The following is a 13,232-nucleotide window of genomic DNA, read 5'->3' on the forward strand; positions in this document are numbered from 1 at the left end:
TTTTTCGTTTCCGGTATCGTCGTCTTCATGTTCGACGCGCTCCGCTGTACGCTGAGCTTATCACTCTCTCCGCTCCTTCTGATTCCTCATTTGCTTCATTTCCCCAGAGATCTGCCTGACTCGTTGAGAAGGTACAAAACTCGACCACACTGCCATGCCAGACCTAGTACCCACTGTTGCAAAGATCGGCCAACTCTAGGCTAGTGTCTAGAGTCGCCCACGCGAGTCCGGTTAATGCCGAACGAATCAACTCAAATTGCCATATTTGTGTAATATAGAGTGATTTATTAGAACAGATAAACACAATCACCTTCATGACAATACACTCGAACTCAAACTCATCTGATGTTGCCTCACTCACATCCGGAAATCATCCAGTGTCCATTGTCCAAACCCCATACTTGGTTTCACTGCTTTGTCATCCTGATTGCTGAGGGCTTTAGAACTGAATATCTTCAGAGCTTTTGATGCTAGACTCCGTTGTATTTCGCATATTCAGCATCTCCCAATCAATCTTTGGTCCTTCAAATTGGTGCCCAAAGACAAACCAACCCCCAAGTATCAAGAGGAGAATGCCAACCAAGACTGGCGCCGTGTAGTTCATAGAACCAACTGTGACTGGTAGAGCTGGAGGCATACACACCAGAACTATCAGAACCGGAATCCAAAGGGCTGAGAATATATTGCAGAAATAACCAAGGTACCCGAGTTTGAATGGCCGCTCTGGAAGGAACTTGTTACGACCACGTAGGACGAGGATGGCCTGTGGGGCTGCAAGCGTGATGTTGAGAAAAAGAACTGCAGACGTGATGATAGAATTGAATGCAGTTGTACTAGCAAGATATAGCAGTCCATATAAGGCGTTAAACCCTAGTGCTGCTAAGGTAGCTCGTGCTGGGAATTGCAACCTCGAGTCAATATGTGCAAAGTAGTCTGGGAACGGGGTTCCTCGGTCTCGTGCGAAAGCCCAGGCAATACGGCCACAGGCAACAAACTGGGGGGGCATGCCAGCTAGCATATACAGGTCAGCCAAGGATCGAAAGTGGGGAAACGTTTATTTGGGGATTGACAGGACTCACTGGCATATACAACAATCAGCCAGGCGGCTAAGAATATCGTCAAGGGACGATTCCCAGTCACCTGGTACATAAGCTCAACAGCAGGGAAGCCAGAATTCATAACTTCCGTCATGTTAGTCATCGTGAACATGCTAGCGACCACGATAGGCACGCTAGTCAAGAAGCCAATGAGCATAGTAAGGTTCCTGGGTCACGAAAGTTAGCGAGTGACTAGAACGTAGGTGTATCTAATACTCACATGACCACAGGCAACCTACGTCCTGGAGCCTGCATCTCTTCCGCGATATGGATAGCCGAATCTGATCCTCCAAAGCAATACATCGCATTTGTGATCCCTAGAGCCCATGCTGTTCCTTGACCCCAGCCGCTAGTACCCATGTCTGATTTCACAACATATGAACCATCGTTTGTGTGCTGTCTCATGGCTAGAATGATGATAAACCAGGCCAGGAAACCACTCAGACTCAGATACATAGAGCCAGATGCGATTTTCGGGACCGACTTCGGAAACAGGAAAAGGGGGAGGACTATTGATGGTCAGTTTAAGGCCACCGAACCACATTTATCGACGCACCAGAGATCATAGCCATCGCAAGATAGCACAGGTAGACGTGCCAGTCTTTAGGTGTGTAGCTTGGGTTCACAAAGGCCGCCAGTCCAGTGGCCGAGATTGCCACCAGGGAAAGCCCAGAGGTCGTCGCGATCCACCAGGCAAGAACGGACATCCATCCCACAACGAAGGCGCTAAGCCGCTTGAACTTCTCAGGCGCAAGGATATACGTAAAATGATACTGGCCCTATACCGAGGTTAGTCTTCGAACAGTATAGAGCTAAAGTAGACCTAGCACGTACTCCAGAACTAGGGAATGCAGAGGCGAGCTCTGCTAAACCCAGTGTAACTATCCATTGGACAAACGTGGCTGTCACAAGCGCAAAGATGGCACATTGTGGCCCTCCGTATCGCAGATTTTGTCCAAACGTACTCATTGCTCCCACCCATGAATTCATCACGCTAATGGATCGCGTTAGCTGATCGTGCGGTGAACCACGGGAACCTAGAGGAACTACCAGAACATCAATCCCAGAGAGGACATAGCTGAGAAAAGACGAGGCATGGCAGCCTTATGGCCCTGGGCACGTAGGATAGCATCGTCAATGGCAGTGGCATCGCCCGAGTATCCTAGCCGGACGCTCTCTACGGGGGCATTTTCACACGGAGGATGAGAAGAATCATCCACGCCTTGAGGGCTGATTCTCTCTAATGTGGTCTTGGTGCTAGTGCTAGACTTCATGGCGCGGATTTCTTTCTGATTGTAGTTGAAGTAAAATTCTGTGCAACGTCTTCTGCGAATGTGAAGCGAGCTGGTTTAAATGAGATATACGGAGATTCCGAAGCAGGAGAAAAATCCGGCTACTCCGGAATCTGGCTGTTATCGTGGCATCGAGATACCGTCAATGAGACGACACTGTTTGATTGATCGATATCCTAGGCAAACCAATCACTTGTCTTTCGTCGTTTAGTTCGTCTATTATCTTCCCCGCATATACGAACTTACAGGCGGCCTCAAACCCCGAGATGCGGTTTTTTTGGGGAGAGGTAACTGTTTCTCTACCAGATTAAGTTCGCGTGCTAACAGAAAGGATTAATAAAGGAAGGTCAGGACGAGCGTCAAGAGAGTGCGGGGTTCACGAACCCCAGATAAGCGTGGGTCAGTTTGGGTAAAGTTAGCCGTTCAAAAACCGAAGGTTTGACCCCGTGCCGACACTTTTACAGTAAAAGTTACACCATTCCTGATAGATCTTACTAAATCCACACCCGTCTAATATTACTCTTTTCGGCCACTGGCCTTATTTGACTAGCAATGTGCGCTCTGTGTGCCAAGAGGCTGAAACAGTGGTTGGCTGAGCAAATGAGGACAGGAGCAAAATAATCAGGACTAAAGAATGTAGGGATCGAGCTTATTTGTGTAGGAAAAAATATCTAGGGTTTTATATTAATTTTCGGTCAAGCTCGAAGCCGGCGCTCGTGACTGTCTTCACGATGTAGGGCTTCTTGGCCATCAATCCGTCCTCTTCAAAGATATTGAACATCTGAATGAAATGAGGCTCTTTCACATGGTGGCCGGTAGCTTCTTTGGATATGTACCTAGCTAAGTGAATATTAAGCCATGCTCCCAATCCCGAAAGAAGCCTTAGGTCTCAAACAAAACAAAATCAGGTACTTCAACATCGATTTGCTTCGTGACAAGAAATATGAGCGCATAATCTTCTTTGGCGTGGATCTCCGGGCGCTGGTTTGTGAGGAGTTCCTTCATCTATTGAAAATTCAGATAACTGCCTGTAATATGTATGATGTAGCCACCGGGATCAACTCGTAGTACCTACTCTCTCAACTTACCAGGTGTAGGAAAGAAGATTGCGACAATATGGACTTCCGCCATTTTTCACTTAGAGATATAAGAGGGCTTCAAGAAGAGAGAAAAAAAATCAAACAGTTCAGAATGTTGAATGTTATCGGAGACGATCAATGAATGGTAAGAACAACGTTTAAGAGGCTGAACCGAAGGCTTATATAGGGCCTGATTGGTAACTAATGCCTGAAAAATGGTCCGACGATGGATCTGAATGTATAAAGAATTGGCTTTTCCTGAATTAGCAAGGTTTTGCTGTATAAATGAATAAAACACGATACACCCTGTATCCCCCACTCCTTCTTTACTCTCTCTCCCCCCTTGTCGTGACCACGTAGATTCTTGAAATAGGGAATAATAGACAATATTAGCAGCCTTTCTGCTGAAAACTTATCTGTAGCGGTCCTAAATGTAACACACAAGACCAAGTATATCATGTATATGGGGTCATAGGCCTCTATGAGTTTATCTGCATTGGTAGTGTTCTTCCGAGGCAGTACTGGAAGGAGGAAGAGGAGTATCTTCTGCTTTAGGAGCGCGAGGCACTTGTGGAAGCTCGTGCCCGCACCGATCGTGTCCTTGGGTGCCGTCCAGGCCAGGAATCTAGAGAGTTAGTAATAGGGTATTTATGGGAAGGACATAATGGTGCTAGAGAGTGTCTTGATGGGGGCGATAGTGCAGGAGGCGAAGAGGTTGACGAGGAATTTTATAAGAAGGTTGATGAGACTGAAACGTAGCTCAAATTGAGGGGTAGGAGGCCAAGGATCTGGACATCAGTCTACCGGGCTGCCCGGCGGTCTCGGCCGCGAAGCGTTGGAAGAACACAACGGTAGTTGACGCCTGCGGCATCCTGTTTTCCTGTTCACAGGGACTTAGCTTGCAGTAGAGCGCAATTTCTGTAGTAAATAAGGTTACATTAAAGTATCATAAAGGAAAGAGAGGCATCACGACCAACGGCACTAAAGCCGGTGGAGCAGGTCATCAAATACGGGATAGCGTGTGTTCTGATCGGTGAGTTCGTTAAAATTAAAGAACCGCTTTGAATTCATAAAAAAGTACGCTTTCCCTGATCAAAGCTCTCTTGTCAGCACAAGGAAGACACAACACCATTGACCATAATGTACAACGCTAGCAGGGGCCGCTTACGCCTCCATAATGGGAAAAGTTGCCAAGAATTTTGTAAGAATCTGGCTGTTTTTCAGCATTCGGTGCGGAAAATCTGGCCGCATCTAGACCGTTTAGCCAGATTTAACGCACAGATTGCCAACATGTGACGGTACAAGGGAATCACTCCACTTTTTTGAATGACAGAAGTTTCTTTCTCGGTCGTTCGTTACGATTTAACGAACTTACCGATCTGAGCTTCGGTCTGGGACGGTACAAGAGATTGGTCCCATCTATTTCATAAGTAAGAAGCCTCCTGTGGCGTTCAGCAGAAACCTTATCAGGCATTACGCCATCAGGCCCCAAAAATGGAAGACAAAAATGGAAGAATAAGCGGCCGGAGTTTGACTAGTGGAAAAGGCGAAAAGGCCGATGACAGAATCACCGGCGTTCCAACCGCGCCGCACTTTTCCAGTCCCGAGCTTTTAAATGTTAACATAACGCACGTTCGGTGGATTGCGCGAGAGGCAAAGCGAAACACCTTGACAACGACGCTTTGTTATTCCCGTCTAAACCCTCGAAAATGGCAGCCAGATCCGAAACTGCTTTCACCTTTGACAACGGACGTCGAATATCACACGGATTGGGCTCATATCAAGAAGCCCTTCAGCGACATCAACCTGACAATGCATGAGCTATGCTCGAAGAGTGCAAAGGTATTCTCTGGCCAGGTGGGATTCATTGAATTCACTTCGGAATTACGTCTGCCGCGTCATATTCACATGGACATGGAGATGCGAAAACTGACGGATGAGCGCATTATCGTACTGAATGGAGTTGGTTTGGCTGAGATCGCCGGCAGGGTGTATGTTGTTGCTCCAGGTTCATTAGTTGACGCTATTGGCGGCGTGCCGCACACATGGACCGCATGCCCTGCTGGAGTGAGATTGCCTGACGGCTCGATTTCAACAGGGTCTTTCACAATGGTTTACGAATACGAGGACCCAACTCGGTTTTTTCCAACGGCATCGACTGAGGTTGTGAAGGACGCTTCTGGATATATCCCATTTGAGGGTTCATACGACGACATCCGTATTCCAAAGCTGACTGCGGATGAGGTCGTTGACAGAAGCTTTATTGTTTTCAACAAAGAGTTGACCAGGCTCCACTTGGCATGAAAATAAAATTGTTCTCGAGCTTGCACCTGTGATGGATATGTTTTAAGGGGATGATCGTATGCCTTTTATACTTGAGGTTAAGTGAGAGATTTAACTATGAACCTCTTGTGAACAATCGCTCTACCAAAGTTGCATCTGGCCTGACTCGTTCTTTTGTAAAGCCTAATGGCCAATCGGGCCCGCCTCAGGGCCACGTCCTGGCTCATACATGTAAACAGCATCTCTCCACCCAACAGTCAAGACCCATTGCTTCAGGGCATTCTACCCGCAGAGGATCTCCATGGCAGTCTTTTGGCGCGATCAGGGACATTGTCTACATCTGGTTAGCATATGCAAAGTATATGAATGAACCATACACTCACTAGCTCCAGAGTGCTCTGTTCGCAGGTGACGCCGCAGGGCAGGCTGGGTTACGAAGTGAGTCCACACATGGTTTGTGTGCCTCCAAGTAGGACATCGCAACTGTTTTCCTCAAAGTCAACATGTTTTCAACATATGTAGAGTTTATGACACGTACACGAAGGAGTTCTCTTTGTTGAAAACCACACGAGGGTTGGCAGGGGCGTTTGGCGTAATCTGAATATCGGCTGCTTTGATATCATACCGCGGCAGGCCTGCAGAAATGGCGTCGATATGCGCCTGAGGCTTCCAACCAACGTTGTTGTCAGGAATGGGGTCTGCACATGTTCAGCATAAACAAACTAGACGCTTCTGGCGGACTCACCATGTGCATATCCATGCACTAGGGCTTAGGGCTTAGCTAACCCTGATTTGGTTAGGAACTGGACCGAAAGCTATTCGGCGCTCTCTGTGAAGACCAATTTCGTGGACAGTTGATAAAGAGAGAATAAGATCCAGAGAGTGGTCTCTTTGGGGACCCGACCTGGTTTGTAAATATGAACTGCCCAACGATCCCTTCTTCCAAGGCACAACAGCTGGGTGCAATGATATGCGGGCGCTTGAGAAGCAATTTCGAAGGAACAATGATAGTCTTTAGTGATATTGTGCTAAGACTGGTGCTATCGTACATAAAGAGGGTTGTCCCAGCTTCTCACATTCCGATCCTTTCCAATATCAGATCTCCGAGACTCGTAGTTATAGGAGTTTTGGGTCCCCGGTTTCAGGGTCGTTGGGGGTCTCAGAATACGCTATCACCAAATACCTCTACAATCTACAATTATAAGTCGTACCAGATTGGTAGGTTGATTAAGGTACATTATTCTTGCAGGCTAGATCGGTACGAAACTTGTCACAGTAGTGTAGTATTCCCAGTATTTGCAAGTAACAACGCACTCATGATTGGCGTTTTCATGAAGTATCTTCTCTTTCGCGCCAAATCGCAGTTCAAATTGTATTGTGAATATGGCGGAGTACTTACATGAAATATTGAACTTGCAGGTTTTAATGTTCCTTATAGACTTGACCCTGTGGAAGGCGGGTTATTTGGCAAAGGCTTTCAAAGTTGTAGATGACGAGGTTGGGAACAGTCTCATTTTATATAATTCAGAATCGCCGAGCAAGTGAAAGTCAGTTTGGCTACAACTAAACATGCGAAAGGTAGGGTCACCCGTCAATCCGAGTCACGCCATCGAGGTCCTCAATCTCAACGTTGTGAAATTGCACAACAAGAGGCTCGGCTGTGGTCCTTGCTGCGTCCGGCCTTGAAACATAGACTGCTACCCAGATATCTGGATCATCCTTGGTGTCGTTCACGAAACACCACGGAACAACTCGGATCATGCAGTGGGTGCCTGAGGTGTTGGCGTCCACCGCCGCCTGTAGATAGGCCTTGCTTTCTTGGAGATCGCTTAGGTATATCATCATCTTCTCCATTTCTTCTTCTCTCCGTGTTTTCGTGATCCCCCAGGTCCTTGCCATGGTGTTTCCTGACTTCTCCTGGGTCGTGTCGCCATCAATTTCCTCACCATTGACGGTCTACGGGCAGATCCACGCGAATCCATAGATAGAATCCATTGTAGGAGCGATTGGTCTTCTTTATAAGTCAATTTATAATTGTTTGCGCGCATATCTTTGCGAAATTGGTAGCCATTAACCTGATCGCGGAGGAATGAAGAGGGCACGTTAAATACGCGCGCAGTTCTGCGAATAGAGGGAATTTCGCCATTCTGGAAAGCTTTTACTGCAAGCTTGATTATATCCTCTTGATTGACAGAATTTGGGAAATTTGATTGCGAATAGGGGGCATGGTGGGTAGTTGAAATGAGGGAGTTGACGCGTGGGCGCAAAACCGCGTTGGGTGAGAGCGGGCCGCTTGGGAATTACGTTACTTTTTCTTGACTAAAAGTACCAAGAGCTCCCATGCACACTCGCTCATTGGATACCACCTACACTGGAGTAGTAATGAGATCGAGAAGGGTCGGGACATCTATGACTCCGACTAGGGTCGACCTGCTCTATTGGTGTTTTGAATTGCATGCATATAGTTCTCTCTTGCTCACATCCAAGACTCGAACACTTTTCTTGGAGTTACTACACATAGCCCTCGCCGAATACTTGAATTGTGTCACTTTCTTAACTCTCCAAGCATAAAATCCGTCATTACCTTCGGGCATCGCATATTATGGTCGTCAAAATTGAGCCGATGTCAAGTTCTTCCTTAATCCCAGCTCCCTTGTCAAACCGGCGACGCTTAGTTCAGAAACAATCCGAGCTTAAGACCACAAAGGAGGCGGCTCTTGAAACCTGACCAGGAGGGAAAAAAACAGAGAAAGCCGCCTCGTTCTTGCTGACTTTGATCAAGGCCGATCTCTGCAACAGTGGGTACCAGGACTGGAGATGGCAGTGTGGTCGAGTTCTGTACCTTGTCAATGAGCCAGGCAGATCGCTGGGGAAATGAAGCAAATGGGAAGAAGCAGAAGGAGCGGGAAGAGTGGTGGGCTAAGCGTGCAGCGGAGTGCGCCGAAAACGAAGAGCCAAAGTATTTGGAGTCGTCTTGCCCGCCATCATCTCGCGACAGATCGCTATGCCAAAAAGCCCCCTTGTACTTCAGAATTAATTCGGCGTTACGTGTGATGAATGCGCACGTCCGCGGCCACAACGTGACCAGTATTATCAAAGCTCCGGACGATCTCGAAGGTGGCTTCGAGCATAAACACAAACTGGATTTTAGTTATTTGCATTTTCAACTAGTATTTTGGATGTATGTATCAAGGCATTCTTCTGTTTATTTTTTTAATCTAATTTAATCTATTTTTTTCAGTGCAAGTCCAGAAATTGCATCCTCCGGGGATCAATGACAGATTGGTCTCCGTCCTGTTGGGTTCAGAAGGCGATCTCGAATTTTACCAACCTCATTTCACCCTTCCGCTACATATAGACTCAGTCAACGCGGCGCTGCCTTAAGCATAAAATAGATATTGTGCCTCCTCACCGGAAATACCCTCAGAACACCGCAGACCTTATGATGCCCCCGTAACCCCGAGAGACCGAACTCCTCTCACCAACCACGCAATAGGTCCGCACATCCTTGAATCCCTCTTATCGGTATGATTCGGACTTTGCTGCTTTCCGTCGCCTACTGCCGTCAACTTATACCGTTTACGGCTTCCAAACGCATGAGACCGGAAAGGACTTGAGCAGGGCGATGGAATTGGCGCAAGGGGGTTATGCTGCTATATGCTATATTCACGAACGTATAAAACCTGTTGGAACATCTGTCTGTATGCACAACTTCCTCGTCTGTACAGAATTCGCCGTTTGCGGTATCCAGTGGTTATTTGGTTTCGGTGTACCAATACAGTTGCCGGTCCACCTCGGTCTTCTATATCATCTATCATCCATAACGGCCTTCTCTCCGTCTGCACCCCGCATGTGCCACGGTTATAAATTCTCTCAGTCTTTCTCTGGATCAGTCGCATATCGAAGAGACAATGGCGCTGCCACGCGAGCATTATGTCCTGCCGCGACACAGTACGCTCGCCCAACTCCCCCCAGAGTATGCGGTCAACGTACAGAAGCAGATTGCGCAGCACTTGGCAACATCGTCCATGAACCGGCTTGTCATGCTAGATGACGACCCGACTGGAACGCAAACATGCCATGGCATCTCTGTGCTAACAGTGTGGGACATTCCAACATTAGAAACGGAGTTTCGCAGCTTCTCAACTGGCTTCTTCATCCTGACCAACTCGCGCGCTCTCCCTCCCGCTGAAGCCGAAAATCTCATTCGGAACATCTGCGAAAATGTGTCTGAAGCAGCAAAGTCCACAGGCCAGAAAGTTGACATTGTCCTCCGCGGAGATAGCACGCTTCGTGGCCATTTCCCGCTCGAGACTGACGTGGCTCAGTCCGTCTTCGGAGCCGCTGATGCAATTGTCCTGGCTCCATTTTTCTTCCAGGGCGGTCGTTTTACTATTAAGGATGTCCACTATGTCGCTGAAGGAGATAGTCTTGTTCCTGCGGGGAAGACACAGTTTGCTCGTGACGCTTCTTTTGGATACCGCAGTTCCAACCTGCGTGACTACGTACTTGAGAAGGCGCCGGGTAGATTTTTGTCTGACCAATTACTCTCGGTGACCATTGGGGATCTTCGCCTTGGTGGACCGCGGGCTGTCTGTGAGAAATTGGTAGCTGCGCCGGCTGGTGGTATTGTTATTGTCAATGCAGCCGCCGAGTCTGATATGTATGTGTTTGTGGCTGGGCTTTTATTGGGTGAGTAGCTTCGCGCTTTTTGAGCCGACGAACCCGATGTCCCATAAGAATTGCCATATAAATCTAATACTACACAGCGGAGTCAAAAGGGAAACATTTCCTGTGCCGCACAGGTGCTGCCTTCGTCTCAGCAAGACTAGGCATCCGGCCCAAGGCACCCATCTCCGCCGCTGAGCTACAGTTACCCTCACAGCGGCTAACAGGCGGACTGGTGGTTGCTGGGTCATATGTGACCAAGACAACAAAACAACTGAAAGTACTAATTGATAAGCGGGGTGAATCGGGTGCTGGCCAGCTGGCCGTAGTCCAGATGATGGTCAGCGACCTAATCGGGGCGGCCGAGAGCGTGTCCCAAGTCATTGCGCATGTTGTTCAGGAGACGGAGTCCAATCTGCGCGCGGGAAAGGATACCCTAGTCATGACGAGTCGAACGCTTGTCAAAGGCGATGACGAGCTGTCGTCACTGAAGATTGGAGCTGCCATTGCGGACGCGTTGGTCAGTGTTATACAGCGAATTGAGGTGCGACCGCGATATATTATTGCGAAGGTATTTCTACCTTTTTTCTCTCGTCTCTATCTGTTACAAAAACGGGTAACTAAATCACCTAGGGAGGTATCACTTCGTCTGACGCTGCAACCAAAGGCCTCAATATCAAGCGTGCGACAGTTGTAGGGCAGGCGGCTCCGGGTGTGCCGTTGTGGAGATCTGATGACTTAGATTCGCGACATCGTGGGATACCATTTGTGGTATTTCCGGGTAATGTGGGTGGCGATTCAACGCTGCATGATTTGGTAGAGGCGTGGAGTTGAAAATTAAAAATAATCTGTAATACGAGGATATGTGTATAGGATTTATGTCGAAGTTCAAGACTGCAAATAGACACCGGAGGTTCGTTCATGGACTTCCATGGACACGGGCGTTTTCGTGTGTTTTTAGTGGATACCCGTCCACTGTAGAAGTCTAATGGAATTTCACCCTTCTATTGCTAGTATAGAGTGGATGACATCGTCTCCAGTGATCCAGTCAAGCTCTGTATCTCTTCTCTGGTTCTCCTGGTCCCTAATTTCGGCGCGGCGTAGTATTCCAGCTCCCAACTTAACTTCACGTTCATACTTCCGCCTTTGTTTCTGAGCTTCCACGATATCCCGATATCGGTTGAGGCTTTTCGAGTCCCTTACTCGTAGAGCACCCCTTTAGATGACTAGCGCTTAGTATTTTTTGGCATTGGCTTGGTCCCGGTTCTCCTGGTATCGAATGAGGCGGGTAGGTTACCTGGGCCGCTAGTTGGGCCTGTAGAAGACTTCCCTCTCAAATCCGCTCAACGCGACGCTTCGATTTATTTATTTCAGGGTTATCATTGTCCGGAATCTCTCTCTTGCCTTCCTAGTGGTTCTTTTGTAATTTTGCGACTGTCGTTCGTGGTGAATTGATCGTAGAACTCGAAGCGAGGGCTAGGCTCTTGTAGGGCCTCTCGTACGATTAGATGCAGTATGTATAGAAGCATTATCTTATTGAAAGATGCCATCTTGATTTGCAAGTAGGCCTCGAGATGGAACCGCAAAACCCGCGTACCGCCCCGCCCCTTCGCGGGGCGGTTTTAGGATGAGCAGAACCGACCCTCAAAGTTGCGGTTCGACCCGGCGGTTCTACAACATAACAAACATCTAAAGCCCGTGATGCATGCATTCGCAGCATAGTTAGTTAACGATACAGTACAGCTGCGCTCTCCAAATAGGCCATCACTACGCCAAAACGGCTTGCGTCAAGTGGTTTTCGTATCCCAGTATCCCTCTGGCAATATAATAGCTCTTAATGAAAGAAATCCCGAGATATTGGTGTTTGCGTATGTGATAATGCGAAGAGTGTTGGTCGTCCCTGGTGGGAGCTGAACGACGTGCGAAGTTGGGTAGCCCCTCCTTCCACGCGCCACGTCAACGATCTCACCAGAGCACCTCCAAACATCGTAATATTCTGTATTCCGTCATTAAAAGCCCCTAGGCACGTCTCAAATAGATATTTGGAAGGTTTCTCACGTTTCCTCGACCAATTTTTCAAATGGTGGCTCCGCGGGCGCGTGAGATGTTCCATGCCCCGCTTGACCACGATTTTTTCCCTTCGCACAATGACATGATGACCAAAGGTCCGAAATTCCGAGGCCATCTTGCCTTCGGAGTTTCGCCTTTTGACATACGGACTACCATCCATTGGGCCTGATTTTGTTTTCTCCCGGACCTTGTTGCTTTGAACAGTATTGAACTTTACCATCATCTACTGTTCCCAGCACCGAGATCTGGTTTGTTGTGTTTGAAGCTCGGTGGAGAATGAGTGACCTATTGATTGGGCATGCATTTCATGATAACCACACCATTGGCTGCTATCAATAACAATAATCTTAAGTGAAGTGGTTCGGCATAATTGGGCTGGCTTATTGTGATCCTTTTAAAAAAAAAAAAAAAAAAAAAAAAAAAAGAAAAAAAGGGGGGGTCAAGAAAATAAAACGCCAGACGGGGGAGATACAGGGGAACGGGGGAAAGTTTATTGAAGGCAGGGAAGGAGTGAATCTCCACCTCGGGAAGATATTGTCCGTAAATATCCAGGGCTGGTAGAGCAAAACCGGGCCCAGCACCGAAAACCTTCCCGTTACTGTATATTAAAATGCGGAGGTGGGGGTGGGGTTCGGAGGAAATCGTTCTGAGGGGATTACTTCTCTTCTCGTTCCAATACTAATACGCCATTATTTTCCACATGATCTCGCATGATCATGCGCTGTTAGCACATAGCAGTGAAA

The 13,232-nt window shown here is 47.8% G+C and overlaps 3 protein-coding genes across 3 annotated transcripts; 2 read left to right on the forward strand and 1 right to left on the reverse strand.

Moving 5' to 3' along the window:
• Nucleotides 1–439: 439 nt before the first annotated feature.
• Nucleotides 440–2,371, reverse strand: N7474_006238 (uncharacterized protein; the record flags this gene model as incomplete). Its single annotated transcript, XM_057197653.1, has 6 exons — nucleotides 440–1,011; nucleotides 1,080–1,264; nucleotides 1,318–1,606; nucleotides 1,654–1,876; nucleotides 1,932–2,091; nucleotides 2,148–2,371. The coding sequence occupies 6 exons, from the start codon at nucleotides 2,369–2,371 to the stop codon at nucleotides 440–442; spliced, it is 1,653 nt and encodes a 550-aa protein (XP_057055049.1).
• A 2,591-nt stretch (nucleotides 2,372–4,962) lies between these two features.
• On the forward strand, nucleotides 4,963–5,772 carry N7474_006239 (uncharacterized protein; the record flags this gene model as incomplete). Its single annotated transcript, XM_057197654.1, has 1 exon — nucleotides 4,963–5,772. One exon carries the CDS (start codon nucleotides 4,963–4,965, stop codon nucleotides 5,770–5,772), a length of 810 nt encoding a protein of 269 aa, XP_057055050.1.
• Nucleotides 5,773–9,662: 3,890 nt separating this feature from the next.
• Nucleotides 9,663–11,253, forward strand: N7474_006240 (uncharacterized protein; the record flags this gene model as incomplete). Its single annotated transcript, XM_057197655.1, has 3 exons — nucleotides 9,663–10,443; nucleotides 10,521–10,990; nucleotides 11,053–11,253. 3 exons carry the CDS (start codon nucleotides 9,663–9,665, stop codon nucleotides 11,251–11,253), a joined length of 1,452 nt encoding a protein of 483 aa, XP_057055051.1.
• Between the last annotated feature and the right edge of the window lie 1,979 nt (nucleotides 11,254–13,232).

The sequence above is a fragment of the Penicillium riverlandense genome, assembly GCF_028828495.1.
Source record: "Penicillium riverlandense strain IBT 135883 chromosome Unknown utg000003l_segment0_segment0, whole genome shotgun sequence".
In the NCBI taxonomy this organism is placed as follows: domain Eukaryota; kingdom Fungi; phylum Ascomycota; class Eurotiomycetes; order Eurotiales; family Aspergillaceae; genus Penicillium; species Penicillium riverlandense.